General features: G+C 38.0%; 1 protein-coding gene across 1 annotated transcript in view; it reads right to left on the bottom strand.

Annotated features, from left to right (window-relative positions):
* The window catches only part of rad54l (RAD54 like), a 16,554-nt gene extending 3,724 nt beyond the window's left edge, over positions 1-12,830 (bottom strand). The window contains exons 1-13 of the mRNA XM_032525362.1: positions 12,402-12,830; positions 11,764-11,844; positions 10,327-10,437; positions 10,161-10,221; positions 9,926-10,061; positions 8,609-8,678; positions 7,574-7,862; positions 6,029-6,153; positions 5,803-5,953; positions 4,981-5,107; positions 3,102-3,176; positions 2,132-2,262; positions 847-957 (exon numbers count right to left, since the gene is read on the bottom strand). Coding sequence (XP_032381253.1) covers positions 847-957; positions 2,132-2,262; positions 3,102-3,176; positions 4,981-5,107; positions 5,803-5,953; positions 6,029-6,153; positions 7,574-7,862; positions 8,609-8,678; positions 9,926-10,061; positions 10,161-10,221; positions 10,327-10,437; positions 11,764-11,844; positions 12,402-12,404 — 1,471 coding nt within the window. The 5' untranslated portion in view covers positions 12,405-12,830. The remainder of the gene's footprint in view (positions 1-846; positions 958-2,131; positions 2,263-3,101; positions 3,177-4,980; positions 5,108-5,802; positions 5,954-6,028; positions 6,154-7,573; positions 7,863-8,608; positions 8,679-9,925; positions 10,062-10,160; positions 10,222-10,326; positions 10,438-11,763; positions 11,845-12,401) is intronic.
* Between the last annotated feature and the right edge of the window lie 3,110 nt (positions 12,831-15,940).

The following is a 15,940-nucleotide window of genomic DNA, read 5'->3' as shown; positions in this document are numbered from 1 at the left end:
TTCCTTTCAACCAAATACAGTAAGTTGTCCCATTTACACATCCAGCAGACACATAGCAACATTAGCATTCATTTGGAGTTGTGTTTGAATCCACTTGACAATATTCCCTCTCCCTTTAGTTTGTTTTTTTGGTCTTCACTAGCTCCTAACAGGCTAAGATTAATATTCTAAGTCGCTGACAACATTATGGAAAGGATTTCTAAGGGGGTCGACCTTTCTGCTATAGAGTAAGATCCTTTTTTTAAACATAGAAACATCAGCGAAATTGCTTTCACTAAAGTCACCAGATTCCATGTAAATTAACAGTAATTCAAGCATTGTAAAACACATTTCATTCAAAGTTGACAGAAACAAACTAAAACTATGAAAATCTGTTTTGGGTCGTCTTTCCACTATTCCGACCATCACAACTCTAGTTTTGGTTGAAATAAACACATAGTTCACATAGTTTAGGTGAAAATATGTTGAGTCTATACACGCTAAAAGTATTGCTTTTTTAGTGACCTCCTGGCCATTTTAAGAGAAGTTAAAAGTTAAAAAGGTTTATCTCTGTAGGGATCCTTTCCATAATGTTGTCAGACACTCAATTGCACACAATAATAATCTGAGCCTGTCAACAGCAGAAACAGCCCAAAATGGACCAAAAGTGGACCAAATTGACAATTTGCCCTATAGGGTTACATTGCATCCTGGTCTGTGGCTGCCGGTTACAGAGTTCACGCTTAATACTGGACCAACTTCAAAGATTGTTGTCCCCGTCAGTGACTTACACACAAAAACCTAGGAAAACTACATTCCAGGTTAAAAAATACAGTAGTGTGATGAGCTGTGTTACATATTTTTTACCAGAAAGCTGAGGCTCAACAGCTTTAGTGCAGTAGCCAGGTGGAAACAGATCCAGCGCCCCCTCAAAGCCCTCCGCACTCTCCACACACTTCTCATAGATGAGCGCCGGGTCTAGGACACAACACATTAGTGGTGTAAATCACATGTTATATCACGATACAAGATCTTATAGATTTTTAGGACATTGATAAAACAACCCCATGACATATAACCCCATTTAACACAATCACTTACATTTATTTATTTTATTTACACACACACACACACACACACACACACACACACACACACACACACACACACACACACACACACACACACACACACACACACACACACACACACACACACACACACACACACACACACACACATAAGAGACACAACCACAACTTGATTTGACAATTTCATTGAGCTCTTCCAGACATTTAAATTGAGAAAAAACTACTGTTTTAATAAAAAAGAAATAATATAGAGAGGGAATTTCAAAATAACGGCACATCTTAAAGATGACAATGTGTATGGATATTTTGAGTTTGTATAATATTGGATCATTTAGGATTTAATCAATATATCAATTCAGATCAATGTATCGTTACACCCCTACAGAACGGTGGTTAGTCTTTTAACCAGGCAGCAGATGATTCTAAATAAGCATATGAATACTATATGGCTAATGCCATAAAAGCAGCGGCGGAAGAAGTATTCACATCCTTCACTTAAGTAAAAGTACTTACCACACTGTAAAAATACTCTGTTACAAGTCAAAGTCTTGCATTGAAAATGGCACTTAAGTAAAATTATGTAAGTACTATATCATTAGGGAAATGTACTTAAAATTTAAAAGTAAACATACTCAACACAGACGGTCTAATCATTTCAGCTGGACTTGTAGGCCTGTTTATTGTTGTGTCATTTATAAATAACATCAGATTTTATAAACTATATGTTTGTTTACAAAAACCAAATGCGTAAACTAGTATAAAGGTGTCAGATTAATGTAGTGGAGTAAATTTTTCTTACTAAAATGTAGCAGAGTAGAAGTAGAAAATGCCATGAAAAGAAAAGACTCAAGTGAAGTACAAGTACCTCAAAATTTGGACTTAAGTACAGAAAGTATTTATATATCCACAGCCGTGGTTTCCCCTGTCTTTACTTTTACATTTGGCTTTTTGGTAGAACTTTGCAGCTGCTTCAAAAAGTGAGAAGACTTTCTGTGTGATCCCAATAGTGTTCAGACATGCACCATTTTACAGGGAGAGTTAGATTTGGCTTAAGCACTTACGATTGCACAGTTTCTTAAGTGATGTGATGGAAGACAAGGAGGAGACACTTATTTTGCCTTCTTGTAATGTCTCGATGGGCTTTGCCTGCCTCAGGAAGAGCTTATAGAGCTCTGACTGCAGAGGAGTCAGCCTACAGGGAAACAAGTTATTGTGTCAAATGAAATTGTTCAATATCACATAAAAAGGTTACATTCTATCACAAAGTGTTACACTGAGAGTAGAGTTGTATAGCTTGAAGCTAAATACTTTTTGAAAACTGGCTGAAATGGGTCTGTAGTTATGATTTGGGGGGGGGGGGGGAGAATCAAATATGGAGCATTATAATATGAGATCATAGATATGAATTGGCAGTACTTTCCTGTAAACTGAAATGTCTGTCTATGTCACCGTTCAACAGCAGCATCTATGTGTTGCACCTTCTACCACCATGTTAAATAAAGTTATGCAAAATAAATGAAAAATCCACTGAAAATAGGACATTTCTGTAAACAATCTGTGATATGTAACATTCCAGCATTTAGCGTAAGAGAAAACAGTAAATATAATGATAAAAAGAGGAATACAATTTCTTACACCAAACATTTAACTAAATATTGCCCATTCAAAAACAATAATCTAATTGCATTCTTTCAAATCTTGATTTTGATTTGAAAATGATTAACCGTTCGGCCCTAGTCTGTAGCCATATTTCCTGATATAGACCAAGCTTAAATTAAATTAAAAATGTGTGTCTTGAGACAAGCGTTATTAAACTAACGTACGAGAATAATGTAATGAGAAATTTGGCTTAAGTTGGTAAATAAATAAAAAGGGTTTCTGGGTTTCTACTCAAAGTAAGGGATTAAAAAGTATCTACTTTGTGTTTAGATTAGATAATACTTTATTCATCCCACAGCGGGGAAATTTACTTGGTGCATTTTTAATCTCTCTTCAACCTTCTCTTAACAGAAACCAAATGAATTGACCTACCTGCAACACACAACCTGCTCGATTTTCACAGGAAGGTACTTAGACAAGATATCCGATGTTCTCCGTATCAGGCACCTGTTGATGCAGAACATGGGCAGTATTACAGAAGGCCGTTTAACCTAAATACACAACCAGTGTTATCTGAAGTTCAAGTATGTCAAACAACAAACATGATGCAAAACACAAATATGAGATTTGTTTGGAAAATTTGGGTTTTACTTTAACAAATGTTTCCAATTGTGTGTAGTGTTTGTGTTATGATCTTTGTTCTTAAATGTTTTATGTATTAGTGTAACAAATGCTATTTGTACAACATTGACCTATAGAAAAAAATGGATACAGCAAAGTATTGTGATATTTTCAGTGGCAATACTGTATGGATCCACTGATGCCAAGTATAGATCTATTATTATTATTATTATTATTATTATTACTACTACTACTATATACTGTATGTGTTGGTCAGTTTGTCTGCTTGACAATAAAACAATAGGCAATACAATTGAAGTGAGATGAACAAATAGAGAAATGTATCTTTTTAGATAAAACAGATGTTGACAAAGTTTCCTTTCGGGGACATCATTTGAAACTGTGAAAAATTACAAGTTCCAAGCATGTGTGCATTTCTTGGTCTGTGTGGTCTTCATGTTCTGAGTAGTTTTGTTTTGGGTTATTCATTATGTCACTGCTTGTATAACACAGTTTATTATGCTTTACGGTAACTAGAGACAATGTTGCTCCACTTAGGTTAATATCCGTGCTTCGGTCGCGCGATTATGCAGGCTTGAGTCTGATCCATGCTCCATGCGGAGCTTTTGCCGTAGTAAGTGGCCTGAATTTTCTGCTGGTGCGTTGGTGTGTGTACGTCAATCTCTTTAAAATAGCAGGCCCAGCATGTGTGCGAGGAGTGTGTGGTAGAGCGAGTGAGAAAATGCATGTACAGTCGTGAAGATTTCTGCCCTGAACAGGTCTCTCTTACATCTGCAGTTATGGTATATTACAGCTGCAAGACCAGAGATCTGATCCCAACATCCACATTTTTCTTCAGCCAGTGTTAGTGAAGCAGGTGGCCTGGATCATGGACTGCTATGCTTACACTTATAGAAACTGGAGTTATAACACACAACTATAGTTGTATTTTGTATAGGTTTCACCCTTTAAGAGCTGTTGCTATGGGGTTAAGGGCGAAGCTGATGTAGTCAATGCCACTTGTGACACCAAAATCCACATGCAGATAGCATAGACTATCTCCACTTCCTTCTCACACTGTACAAGTATTTTTTATGTAACAAAATGATATTGTTTGCTTAAACTCCTGATAGGCTATCTCCATGACTAGCCTGTTTAACATGTAAGACCTTGCCGCATGGATTCTGAAGGTGCTACATAATTAAGATTAAAATCATCATTATTTAATTCAAAGCACATTCCTCACAGGCACTCTGGTGGTAGAGTATGGAGACATGGCATACCAGATCTAACAGCGCATCACATGCCGTTAAGTGCGGATAAGACCGAGTGGATCATGGAGACACATTGCCCAATGAGAGTGGATGAAAAAAGGCATGGAGATGCCCAAGACGCCGTTGTGCATATGTCAGCCACTGTCATACCCATAGACCGTATAGTATTAATGGGCAAAGCATCGGGTTTGGTGAAGTGCTGCAAATGAGGAAGTGCCTTTAACCTGCATTCTATCTGAACTCCAGCAGGGGGCGACACGTGCTGTTACTCTGCTGTGTTTTTTTAGCATCTATTAAGTGTTAAAAAAAATTTGACATGGGATAAAACATAAGCTAGAAAAGAAAGCAAAATTAGTAATGCCTTTCTTTTAGAAATTTGAATAAGATGAAACCCTGCATATGTGCTTTGAGCTCACCTGTTGACAATGGTGATCAGCTCCTTGAGTTTCTCCTCTCCCATCTGTCGGTCCTTATCACTGGCATCTGCATCTCGACCCTTGAGGATGGGTAGCTCAAATCGCTTTTTAAACTCCTGGGCTGTACCTGCCGTCGAGGTGGAAAGGACAAAGGGGATTAGGACAAATCAGAATCTGAAAAAGGTTTTATTGCCACAAAAAGTATAGTAAGTAAAAAAGGAAACAAACAATAAATACAGAAAAACAAATATATACATATAAGCAAAAAGGCTGAATGGGTTGAGTGCAAATTTTGCAAGGAATATATATAGTATATGCAATAGGCAGATGTAGAGGATCAAGATTAGTGCAAGTGCAGTGAGTGACTAATAATAATAATAATAATAATTTGTACTTTGTTAATCCCCAGGGAAATTACAAGTGTTTTCACTCTGTTGTTATAACACCGAGGTGTACCTATACCTGACCTAATGGAGAGATGAGTGAGCTGCTGTTGGACAAGCGCCCTGAACAGTTGGGGGTTTGGTGCCTTGCTCAAGTGCACCAGTGTGTGTTGAACTTGCATCCCTCCAGTTACCAGTCCACCACCAAACTTTGGTCCGTGCAGGGACTTGAACCAGCGACCTCCGGTTCACCACCCAACTCCCTACACACTGAGCTACTGACACGCCTAGTGAGCAATGAGGGTGGTGTTGTCCACAAACGTAAGGAGCTTGATGGACTGGTAACTGGAGGTGCAGTTGAAAAACAGCAGAAATAACCCACATTTTGGTGTAGCTCTTGTGTGTTTGTGTGTCTGTGTGTGTGGGTGGAGCTACTTACCAAGGATCCCAGCATTAACAAAGTGCACCAAGCTGAAGTACTCCAGCAGGTCGTTCTGGATGGGAGTGCCCGATATCAGCACTCTCCTCTGGGCACTCATGGCATTTAGGGCCTGGTATGTCTGGTTGTCGGAGTTCTTCAGCCGATGACCCTACAGCAAACACAACTAATGCTACATCACTGTGCTAACTGACAACTCAGAATTATAATGGATGGGATGAAATACCTCATCACAGATGACAAGTCCGACTTTGCCCTTGTGCAGCACCCCAGCGTGCAGTCGAAATGTCTCATAAGAAATGATCAGGATTGGGGTTGGTACTCTCAAACCATACTGAGAGATAAAGTTCACTAGAAATCACAGAAAACAAACCATTAATAAGCAGACTACTAATAAACTCCTAATATTTTCATAAAGATATATTTTACATTATGGGAAAGTTCAACTTAAAACAAATCAACACCACTAAAAGCAGATATTGTACAAGTACTAGGGCTGCACAGTATATATATATATATATTATTTTAATGGTCATCGCGATATCAACTGGCGCAATATACTGTACACATTCCAAAAGGCTACAACATAGCGCAGAAGACACTTTTTGTATTAGTTGAAAGGAAATAGCAGTAGAAAATAGCACTTTATAATGTATCTGTCATTCATTTTTAGTGGTACCTTTTATATTTAATTTATTTGTTTGTTCAATAAAAGAATGTTGGAAATTAATTCCTTTTATTTGTTTTTAATTCAACAATTTGTTGTGTTTTGTTGAAGAATACTCAAAGCAGGAGAAATGCAGAACTGGGTACGTTACCGCGATGTTCAACAACGTTGTTGCATATTTTCCAAATATCCTGCAGCCCTAACAAGTACCCTGCATTTTGTAGCCACAATCTGAGGTTGGGCTGTACATTAGTTTCATTCTAGTGGATAACCGGCCAAATGTAACGGACATGCTACAATGTTACAACACCAAAATTACAACAAACAGACTTAAAACTGTTTTTATCCAAGAGCCAGAATTGAACTTATTGCAAATTGAGTTTTGAGTTTAAGGAAGAATCGTGCAGTGAATGCCTCGTTTGTGCGGTATGCCTGTTTTGTGTTTTAGTTCTCCTTTTTAAACAAATAACCACCTATGAATAAATTTCTTCATAAAAGTTTATAATGAATTTAAAGACTATTTTATTACATACTGTACATATAGATATTTATTTTCCTGCTATGCACTTTTATTGATGTTTTGCAAGAGGACGGCATTCAACTTTGTTGTACATGACAATAAAGACTATTCCATTCAACTGGCAGCACCCCTTGTCAGTGTGTGTGTTTTTAAGTTTGCACAATAAAGCAGCACTTTTCATATCATTCTTTTTACATACTATCTATCTTGCACCCGGTGCAGTGCACAGCCCGACACAAGTGTCTTTGCTAGTTTAAGACCGATGCAGTTGTCAGTTTCCCGTCCAGAAATAGTTTAAATAGCAAATGCACCCGCGCCCGTCTGTGCACCCATGGGCGTGCTTGTCTTTCAGGGAGGTGTGTTCAGGTGAATTCTTAGAGTATTGCTATCTTGAGTCATATTGGATTCTGATGACAAGGTATCAAATCGTAGTATTTCCAGTTTATATAGCTGTTATGCACTGTATAATTTGATGCGATTTGCAAACTGAACCAATAAACACATTGTTAAAAAATAAATAAAAGTCACCATATTTCCATGAACTTTTCTGCAGGTATTCATGACGGAGGGGAAAGGTAAACTACCTAGTTGTCTATCGATGTCATCCTTTGATCCTCCGTCGATGGCCAACGGGGAGACGCGTCCTCCCAGCCACTTTCCCACTTCGTTGTACCAGTTGCGAACCAGACTGGAAGGTGAAACCACAATGACCTTGTCTATCTCTGGCTTGGCGTCGGGGCTCTGGCGTAGCAGGGTCCACATGAGGGCGATGCACTGCAGAGTCTTCCCCAGGCCCATCTCGTCAGCCATGATGCAGCCGTACGATCCGGAGATGCGTCGTCCCGTCACACACTCCCACAGGAACTTTACCCCCTAAAGAAATTAAAGCCATCCATTTTTAATCTAAAATAACAAAACAAATCTAGTTTCTGGTCAACTAACTCGCCTTTCCAGGGGGGATGCAAGGGATGTCCCCAAAAGATGTCTTCAAAGTGATGAATGCTACTTCACCATTAGACCATATATAACATACCTAAAATAGAAGTATTTTAAGCTAAGTAAAGCACATGCTGCCATAGAACAATAAAATACTATACTAAATACTAAACAGTTCCTAGTTGTATTTAGCTGCTACAGAGCTCCGGGACGCCGGCTACCAGTGTCAGTTGTTTAGATGCCAATAGGTGACTGTGAGCCGGGTACAACCACTGCCAGATGACAGTCTTTCAGGGGCCGTGGTAGTTCAGTTTAGCCAGGAAAAATGAGCGCCAGGTGGCGCTTGACAGTTAAGTTTAGGCACAAAAACGACTAGTTACGTTTTGGGAAAAAGATTATTCATTAAAACACTCTTGAGGATCAAACGAGCGTTTCCTGGGTGAAAGTATTTTGTTTTCGCTTTAAAGTGAACTCTGCTCTCTGGCTTGAAAGCGTGTTTTATGTTGTGCTATATCATTTAGAGATTATTTTCAATTAAATATCAAAGTGTTAGTGTTTTGGCATGCCTGGCCATGGTGGTATGGTATAAGGCTTCTTCATTAATATAAGATTCAACATCTCTACTGTTTAACACTATTGCTACGATAAATGCAACAGAAATAGAGATACTACTAATAGTTTACCTCTCTTTGATGGGGTCTCAGCACTTTTCCTAAAACTGGATCCACAACAACATGGACTGGTAGTTTTTCTCTGGACAAAACAATGAAGACACACATTTCTTTTTATTACAATCCCATCAATGGCCAGTAAAAGCTATGAAGTGTTTTCTTAAAGCTGCAAAAGGCAAAGTGTATGTCTATATATCTTAGCCGAATTAAAAGGTTTAAGAGGAATGCACTTACTAAATAATCATTAACACAACTTTCTCAAATTATACAGCAGTTAGTATAGTAACTTGTAGGAAATCTCCAGTAGGGATGCACAATATATCGTTTCATAATTGCCATTGCAATATCAACTGGCGCGATAAAAACATTGCAAAAGGCTGTGACATCTCGCGAAAGACACTCAGAAAAAACTGCCCTTTCTAATGTGTCATTCTGTTATTAGCGGTGCATTACTGTATGTATTCAATTCAATGTTCAATTTGTTCAACACTAGAATGTTGGAGTGAATTTACTCTCACATATTTTCAATTCAACAGACAATGCGAGTACACACTAATATCTTTTATGCCAAGTAATATTGTTACCGCGATATTCAACGTTATCGCATATTTTGCTCATATTGTGCCGTCCCAATCTCCACGCAGAAAGTGAGGTCTCATAATACAAACTGAGAGCTCGGAACTCTGTCTGACTGGACTAAAAAAACACTGTTTTCTATGATTCAGCTGCTCCTATTTGACGCACCTAACTTCAATTATGTATTACTTGAGATTGGTCTTGGTCTTAGGCCCCTTTTTTAAAGGTCTCGTCTTGGAATCGACTGCATTTCTACTCGGTCTTATCGGTCTCAGATAAAGAGAGATCGCAATTTTATTTCAAGATCACAACTGCAGGTATATCACTAAATTGCCTGTGCATAGTCAAATTATGTGTTAACATCATTACTGTGATTGGATGTAAAACTTCCTGCTTCAAATGCAACCAATAACTTGTCATTTCTAATTTAAAATGTGTTACTATTAACTCCTTCTTCCCTCCCACTTAACACTCTCCCAAGAAAGTTAATGCAGGAGAGAGGAGAAGGTCTGGCTGTCTGGCATTGGTCTGGTTTTGACTCGGTCTCAATCCCCTAAAAGGTCTTGGTCTCTTTTAGGTCTTCATATACTCTGGTCTTGGTGATGACTTGGTGTGGGTTTAGGTGGTCTTGACTACAACACTGTCTAACATACAAACGTGTCTAGTGCAGCTTTAACAAAAAATGAGCCTTTTTACTGGAGATCAAGAAAGCATTATTTAATGGAGGAAGGGTGCCGTGTATTCTGAACCTACTTGTCAGCTTTGATCAGGTCGTGAGCGCTCAGAGTCGGAGGCTCATAAAGAACCAAAGCATCTTCTGCAAAGGGATCGTGAAGTGCTTTCCTTACTCCTGCACGCTTTAGACCAAGTGCCCTGATTCCCAGTGCGCCTGTGGGCAAGTCATTCAAGAGAGCAGTTTAAGTCATTATTTAGCAATTGTACAATACAAGACATGAAAGAGAAACCATAGTGACGAGAATACAGTTACCTGTGTAATTTGGAATAGGAATTTTGAATGGCTTGGAGAGGATGCTGCGTATAAATGCCTCCTGTAGAAAGGATTTTAAACAAGTGAGCCTTGTCATGGCATCAAGTTGCAGCCATGGCTGTATTCACACCCAGAATTGTATTTGGGAGTACTTAACAACTCTTACATGTTTGTCACCGTCCATACACGCAGGCCGGATGTTCAGCTGCGTCAGAGGCTTTCTGAAGGGAGAAATATGGCTTTCTCGCACCTCCTTGTCACCTTTTCTTCTTTTCTCCTGTTAAAAGCATCACACACACTTTTCAATAACAACTGCACAAATGCTCACAGACAACTATAGTTATTCGTTTTGGTTTATCACTCTCTAAATAGGACAGTTTTCCCTTATAGCTTAATATTAGAATCAGAAAAGGTTTTATTGCCACAAAAAAGTACACTTATGTGGAAGTTGCATTGGTGAATGGTGCATACATAAACATGCTTACAAACAAAGGTTTCCTTACAACAAAATATTCTTTTAAATGAAAAGTTTGACTCAGGTATATTCAGAAAAAGACCCAAGGTTGCATTTTGGTGAGAGTAACGCTTTAAAGTGCTTAAAGGGACAGTTCACCCCAAAACCAAAAAAATTTATTTTTACCTGCAGTGCCAGTTATCAATCCAGATAAGAGATATCGGCTGTAGAGATGTCTGCTTTCTCTCCAATATAATGGAACTAGAGGGCACGCGGCCTGCGGTGCCACAAAATTACATTTGAAAAACTCAACAGCAATGTTTCTTTCTAACTATTTTCTTTCTACCAAACTACACCTGCACACTGTATCACTGTGCCGAATTAAGACATGGAGTAGCACGTACTCCCCCCAGCATCATCAAAAGCCGAGTGCCATCTAGTTCCATTAAATTGGAGAGAAGGCAGACATCTCTATGGCAGATATCTCCAACACTGGGTAACTCACACCAAAACTGTCTAGACCAGAGATCGTCCACAGGGGGTCCGGGACCCTTATGGGGTCCTCAGAGTTACTGCAGGGGGGCCCCAGGGTTATTATTTAATCTTTATTTTAAGTTCAAGAGTTAATATGCCTGAGAATAAACATAAGTACAACATATTACTCTTGCTTCATTACTCTAATTACACATTCAATTTAATTTTAACGCCACTTACACTGCAATATTGTTTCTTGTATCATGGCAACCGCACTTTAAAATACCTTTATTTGAGGCCATTTTGCTTACTCAGTCTACCATATTATCATTGTCTATTGTTTGCCTGTGTTTCTTGTGTGCTTACTTGTTTGTGTGTTTTTGCAGTTATCGAAAAAATGCTGCTGCTGTAACAACAAAATTTCCCCGTCGTGGGATGAATAAAATATAATCTAATCTACTATTATAAGCAAAAAGAAATCAGTGAATTGTTTTTAAATGTATATTGTATCAGCTTGTAGGTAAGGTAGCCATTCACAGATACCGTTAAGGATTCGCTGTGCTACATCATGTCTGTTTAATATAAAAACATGAATAAATATATATATATATATGTATAATTATATAGTAGTATAATAAAGCTTTGACTGTATGATAGTCATGTTAATTTACTTACAGTTCTACATGTCCAGTCATCGTCTTCACAGGAATCTCCTTGCTTCCGTTTAGCAACCTGACTGGGAGCAAGACTCCTTCTCTGGGATTAGGATTTCGTACAAAGAGAGTCAGCATTAATTAGATAATAGATAATGTCAGTTAAAAAATTGGTAGTAAGTGGTGGAAAAAGGATTCAGATGATTTACTTAAGTAATACCACACTGTAAAAATACAATACTAAATGCCATGCATGTCAAGAAAAAAAGAAAACTTATTTTTTAGAAACTGGAAACGATCAAAACAGTTCTGTCAATCAACTAAATGTTTAATGGTCTAGCTAGCTGTATATTGTTGGGTAGTTTAATTAGCGTTAATATTAAAACAACGTATGCTATTCACAAACGTTTGCTGTGCTATCTTAATTTGTAAAGTAACTAAAGCTGTCAGATTAATGTAGTGGAGTACAAAGTACAATATTTCCCTCTGAAAAATGTATCGGAGTAGAAGTAGACATGAAAAGAAACGACTCAAGGAAAGTAACGTAAGTAACTAAGTACAGTAACGTTACCTGAGTAACACTATGTGTACTTAGTTGCATGCCACCACTGTTAGTAGTCAACACCCGAAATAACAAATAATAACAAAAAGCTCGTTTACCATTTTCCTTGTTTTCTCGGCTGTTTTGTTGAGACTCCTGAGCTGCCCGTGTTGCTATCATTACACGCTAACTCCCCCTAGTTACCCAGAAGTAGCTAGCGTTAGCGTTAGCGGCTCTGCTGTTTCCACGGTACAGGCGCTCTCATTCCTGCCCTCCAGTTTTGCTCTTCCTTCGTAAAACACTAACGTTAACTACAGGCCCTTGCAGATAAGAAATGACAGCGAGTTCATATAGTCAACTAAGGAGATGTTAGTCCCCATAGGCTATTTATAAAAGTATTAGTTTGACATAAAACTGCGGTTTCCTAGGTTTAGCTTGCTTCAGCTTAGTGGCAATGGTTAGTATTAAACTTGGCGCTAAATGTTGCAAAACACTACGGCAAGCCTTAAAGGTAAAAAAAACAGCTGTTTGTTTCTTTTTTTTGTCTTGTGGCGGGTTGCAACCATTACTTAAAAGGTGCATACTGCCACCTATTGTGCCGGAGTATTTAATACACTATTACTTTACAAAATCAGGAAAATAAGGTAATAATTATATTAAAGCATTAAAACAAATTAAGGACAATCAAACAATAAAAAAAGCTACTAGGCTATAATCTATCCCTATCTTCTTTATATATGTATATATACACAGTATCTATACAGTATATATATGTAGTATTAACAGTATATACAGGACATATATTATATACTGTATATATTTTAAAGCATACTTTCCCCCAATGCTAACATACTAATGAAAGCCCAGGTATAACAGTACTAGATTATAATATTTTTATTACGTTATATTGTATTGTATTATATTATATTATATGGAATTAGAATAGGATTTTTTTTGTCCAGGATAATTTATTGTGTGAGGAACTCTTTCTTCCACCAGGTGACAGCTTCCCCTTCTTTACATCCAGGTTTAATGTGTTTTGGTGAGAAACGTTGAATGTAGACCACTGAATGTTAACAAGGAAACTCCACAGGGCCCCTTCAGGTTGAATGTTTTTTACCCTGCACATGTATATGATAAGATTATAGTCCTCCTTCATATGTGTGAATTCGATCCTGTTTAATACCAACCCAACCACTTTAGTATCATCAGTGAATTTAAATATTTTTACAGATTTATGATCACAATCTGTACAATCCTACAATGCAGAGTTGAGCTGCAAAGATTAATCCATTAGTTGTTAACTATTAAATTAATCACCAACTAGTTTGATAATGATGAATCGGTTTGAGTAATTGTTTTATGAAAAGAAGTCAAAATGCTCTGATTCGGTAATGTGAGTGTGAATATTTTTGAATTTCCTCACTCCTCTGTGACATTGAACTGAATATCTTTGAGTAGTGAACTATAACCTTTGTTGCTTGTCAAGCCCCCATTCTAAATAAGACATTAATGACTTGCTGTAAAAAAATAAATAAAGATGAAATAAATACACAAGACTTTTGAGGACGTCATAGGGCCATGAGAAACGCACATTTTTCACAATTTTCTGACATTTTAGACTGTATCAATTAATCAAAATAATAGACTATGAACATAACCATTCGTTGCAGCCCTCTGGAGAGAAAGACACAAATATCTAAGTCAGTTTTAAGATGTGTAGAAAGAGTGTTATTGAGGAAAAGTTTATCAGAGAAAAGACTTTAGAATTGTTTATAATGTACAAAAACAGTTTTTAAAAGGCTTTTTTTTAATGCATTGTCAAAAATTCTGAGTATATATGAAGATAGTACAGTACCACAACATACAGTTTATGAAGACTACCGTTTTTATATCAGGCTGTTTTCATCTGCAAGCTGTTGGGTGATGCAGACCCAACAGGCTCACTCTACAAAGGGTTGGCAAATACACTACAGCTTAGAGTACCAGTGTAAGAGCAGTGTACTGACCCTTGTTCAGAAGTGTATTGCAGATGGAGAGAATCAGTCAGTGGGTTCAGGGCGTTGACCCTCTGACAGCAGGGGCGCCAGGCACAGGCACTCCTCACTTGGCAGCGGCCCCTAATACTCCCCCCATACTCATCCAGACCCAGTTGTTACATGTAGGTTTTTTGAAGCTTTGCTCACTTACTTAATTTCAATTTTCTTTCAACCTGGACCCTTTTTGGCCCATGCATTGATGTCTAAGTGGCTAATGCGAACACAAATCTTTCAAATTGGTCCAGCAACATCACTGCAGTTTTACTGGGGAAAATAAAAGCTTCAACTCAGATGTAATCTCAGGGGCGATCCCAGGATTATTTTTTACAGCATAGAAAGTCATTTTAGAAAGGAAATATTGCATGGGAGAGAACAACACAATGTAATTCTGCTAAATAAAATATCACATTGATTATTCATTTTACTTGTTTTCATTAAAAACAAAATTGGATATCCGAATACAAAACACATTTTCTGGTCTGAAAGTTAAACTTCATAGCCCTTCCAAATGGTTCTCTCCACAAGTTATATTCATGTACTGTCGATGCTCCCGTTTATATGTCTGCTCCAATGTTGAAAGAACGTTAAAAACCTGAAAAAAATCCTTTTTTTTTAAGATTATCTTTTGGGCATTTTTAGGCCTTTATTGACCAGACAGATGAAGAAATGAAAGGAGAGAGAGGAGGGGGGGTGGGGGGTGGGAATGACATGTGGCAAAGGGCTGAAAGAGGAGTGAACCTCAATGTATAGGCTCATGCTCTACCAACTGGGCTACCCGGGCGCCCCATTAAATCCATTTTAAAGTCTGCCCCTGTTCCAGTGCTGGTTCCGTGTTATTTTGGATGGTCGTTGTGGAAACATTAATTAGTCATGTGACAAGGGCTGGTAAGATTGACTGAACAGGCAGCCAAGTGACAGTACTCTGATCCAAAGTAAATCACAATTGCACTCTAGGAGGGGGGGGGCTGGTGCCACCCTGTGCCACTCTTCTAGCCCCGCCCCTGTGTAAAGTCCCTACCAAGCTTAGTTTTTGTTTGTGTTAATGGTTTGTGGTATCAGGCATGAAGGGAATTTGTAATGTGAGATTATTAACACAGTTTTCCAATCTCTCTCAAATGTAAACACTACAATAATTTTTTACAATTTACAAGACATTATCATCGTGACTTGGTTTATTAATGGTTCAATTGACAAACAGAACATCAATCAATACATACACACGATTCAATAAATAAATAATTAAAGTGTTGCTGGCTTTCAGTTGACAGATCTGTTCACAATTTAAACACAGAATAGACTTTATGTTTCTTAATGTGCAGATTTTTGTCAAACTGTCAATTTAAGGGGAAACATGCAGAGACACAGTGGTAACTGTATGTTATTATTTGGACATTACATCACATTGTCTGTTGTAACACAAACTCCAAGGCATGCAGAGCTGACTGCAGACCTTCCTCCACAGCAATGTGAAGTAAGGTCTGGCAAGTCTGCACATATATGACTGCATAGGAGAATAAATAATAGGGGTGGTAGTAGCTCAGTCTGTAGGGAGTTGGGTTGGGAACCAGAGGATTGCTGGTTCAAGTTGCCATATGGACCTTCAAGGCACCAACCCCCCC

Source organism: Etheostoma spectabile, chromosome 9 (assembly GCF_008692095.1).
Source record: "Etheostoma spectabile isolate EspeVRDwgs_2016 chromosome 9, UIUC_Espe_1.0, whole genome shotgun sequence".
NCBI lineage: Eukaryota > Metazoa > Chordata > Actinopteri > Perciformes > Percidae > Etheostoma > Etheostoma spectabile.
The sequence above is the reverse complement of the archived record's forward strand: the minus strand, read 5'-3'. Positions and strand labels throughout refer to the sequence as shown.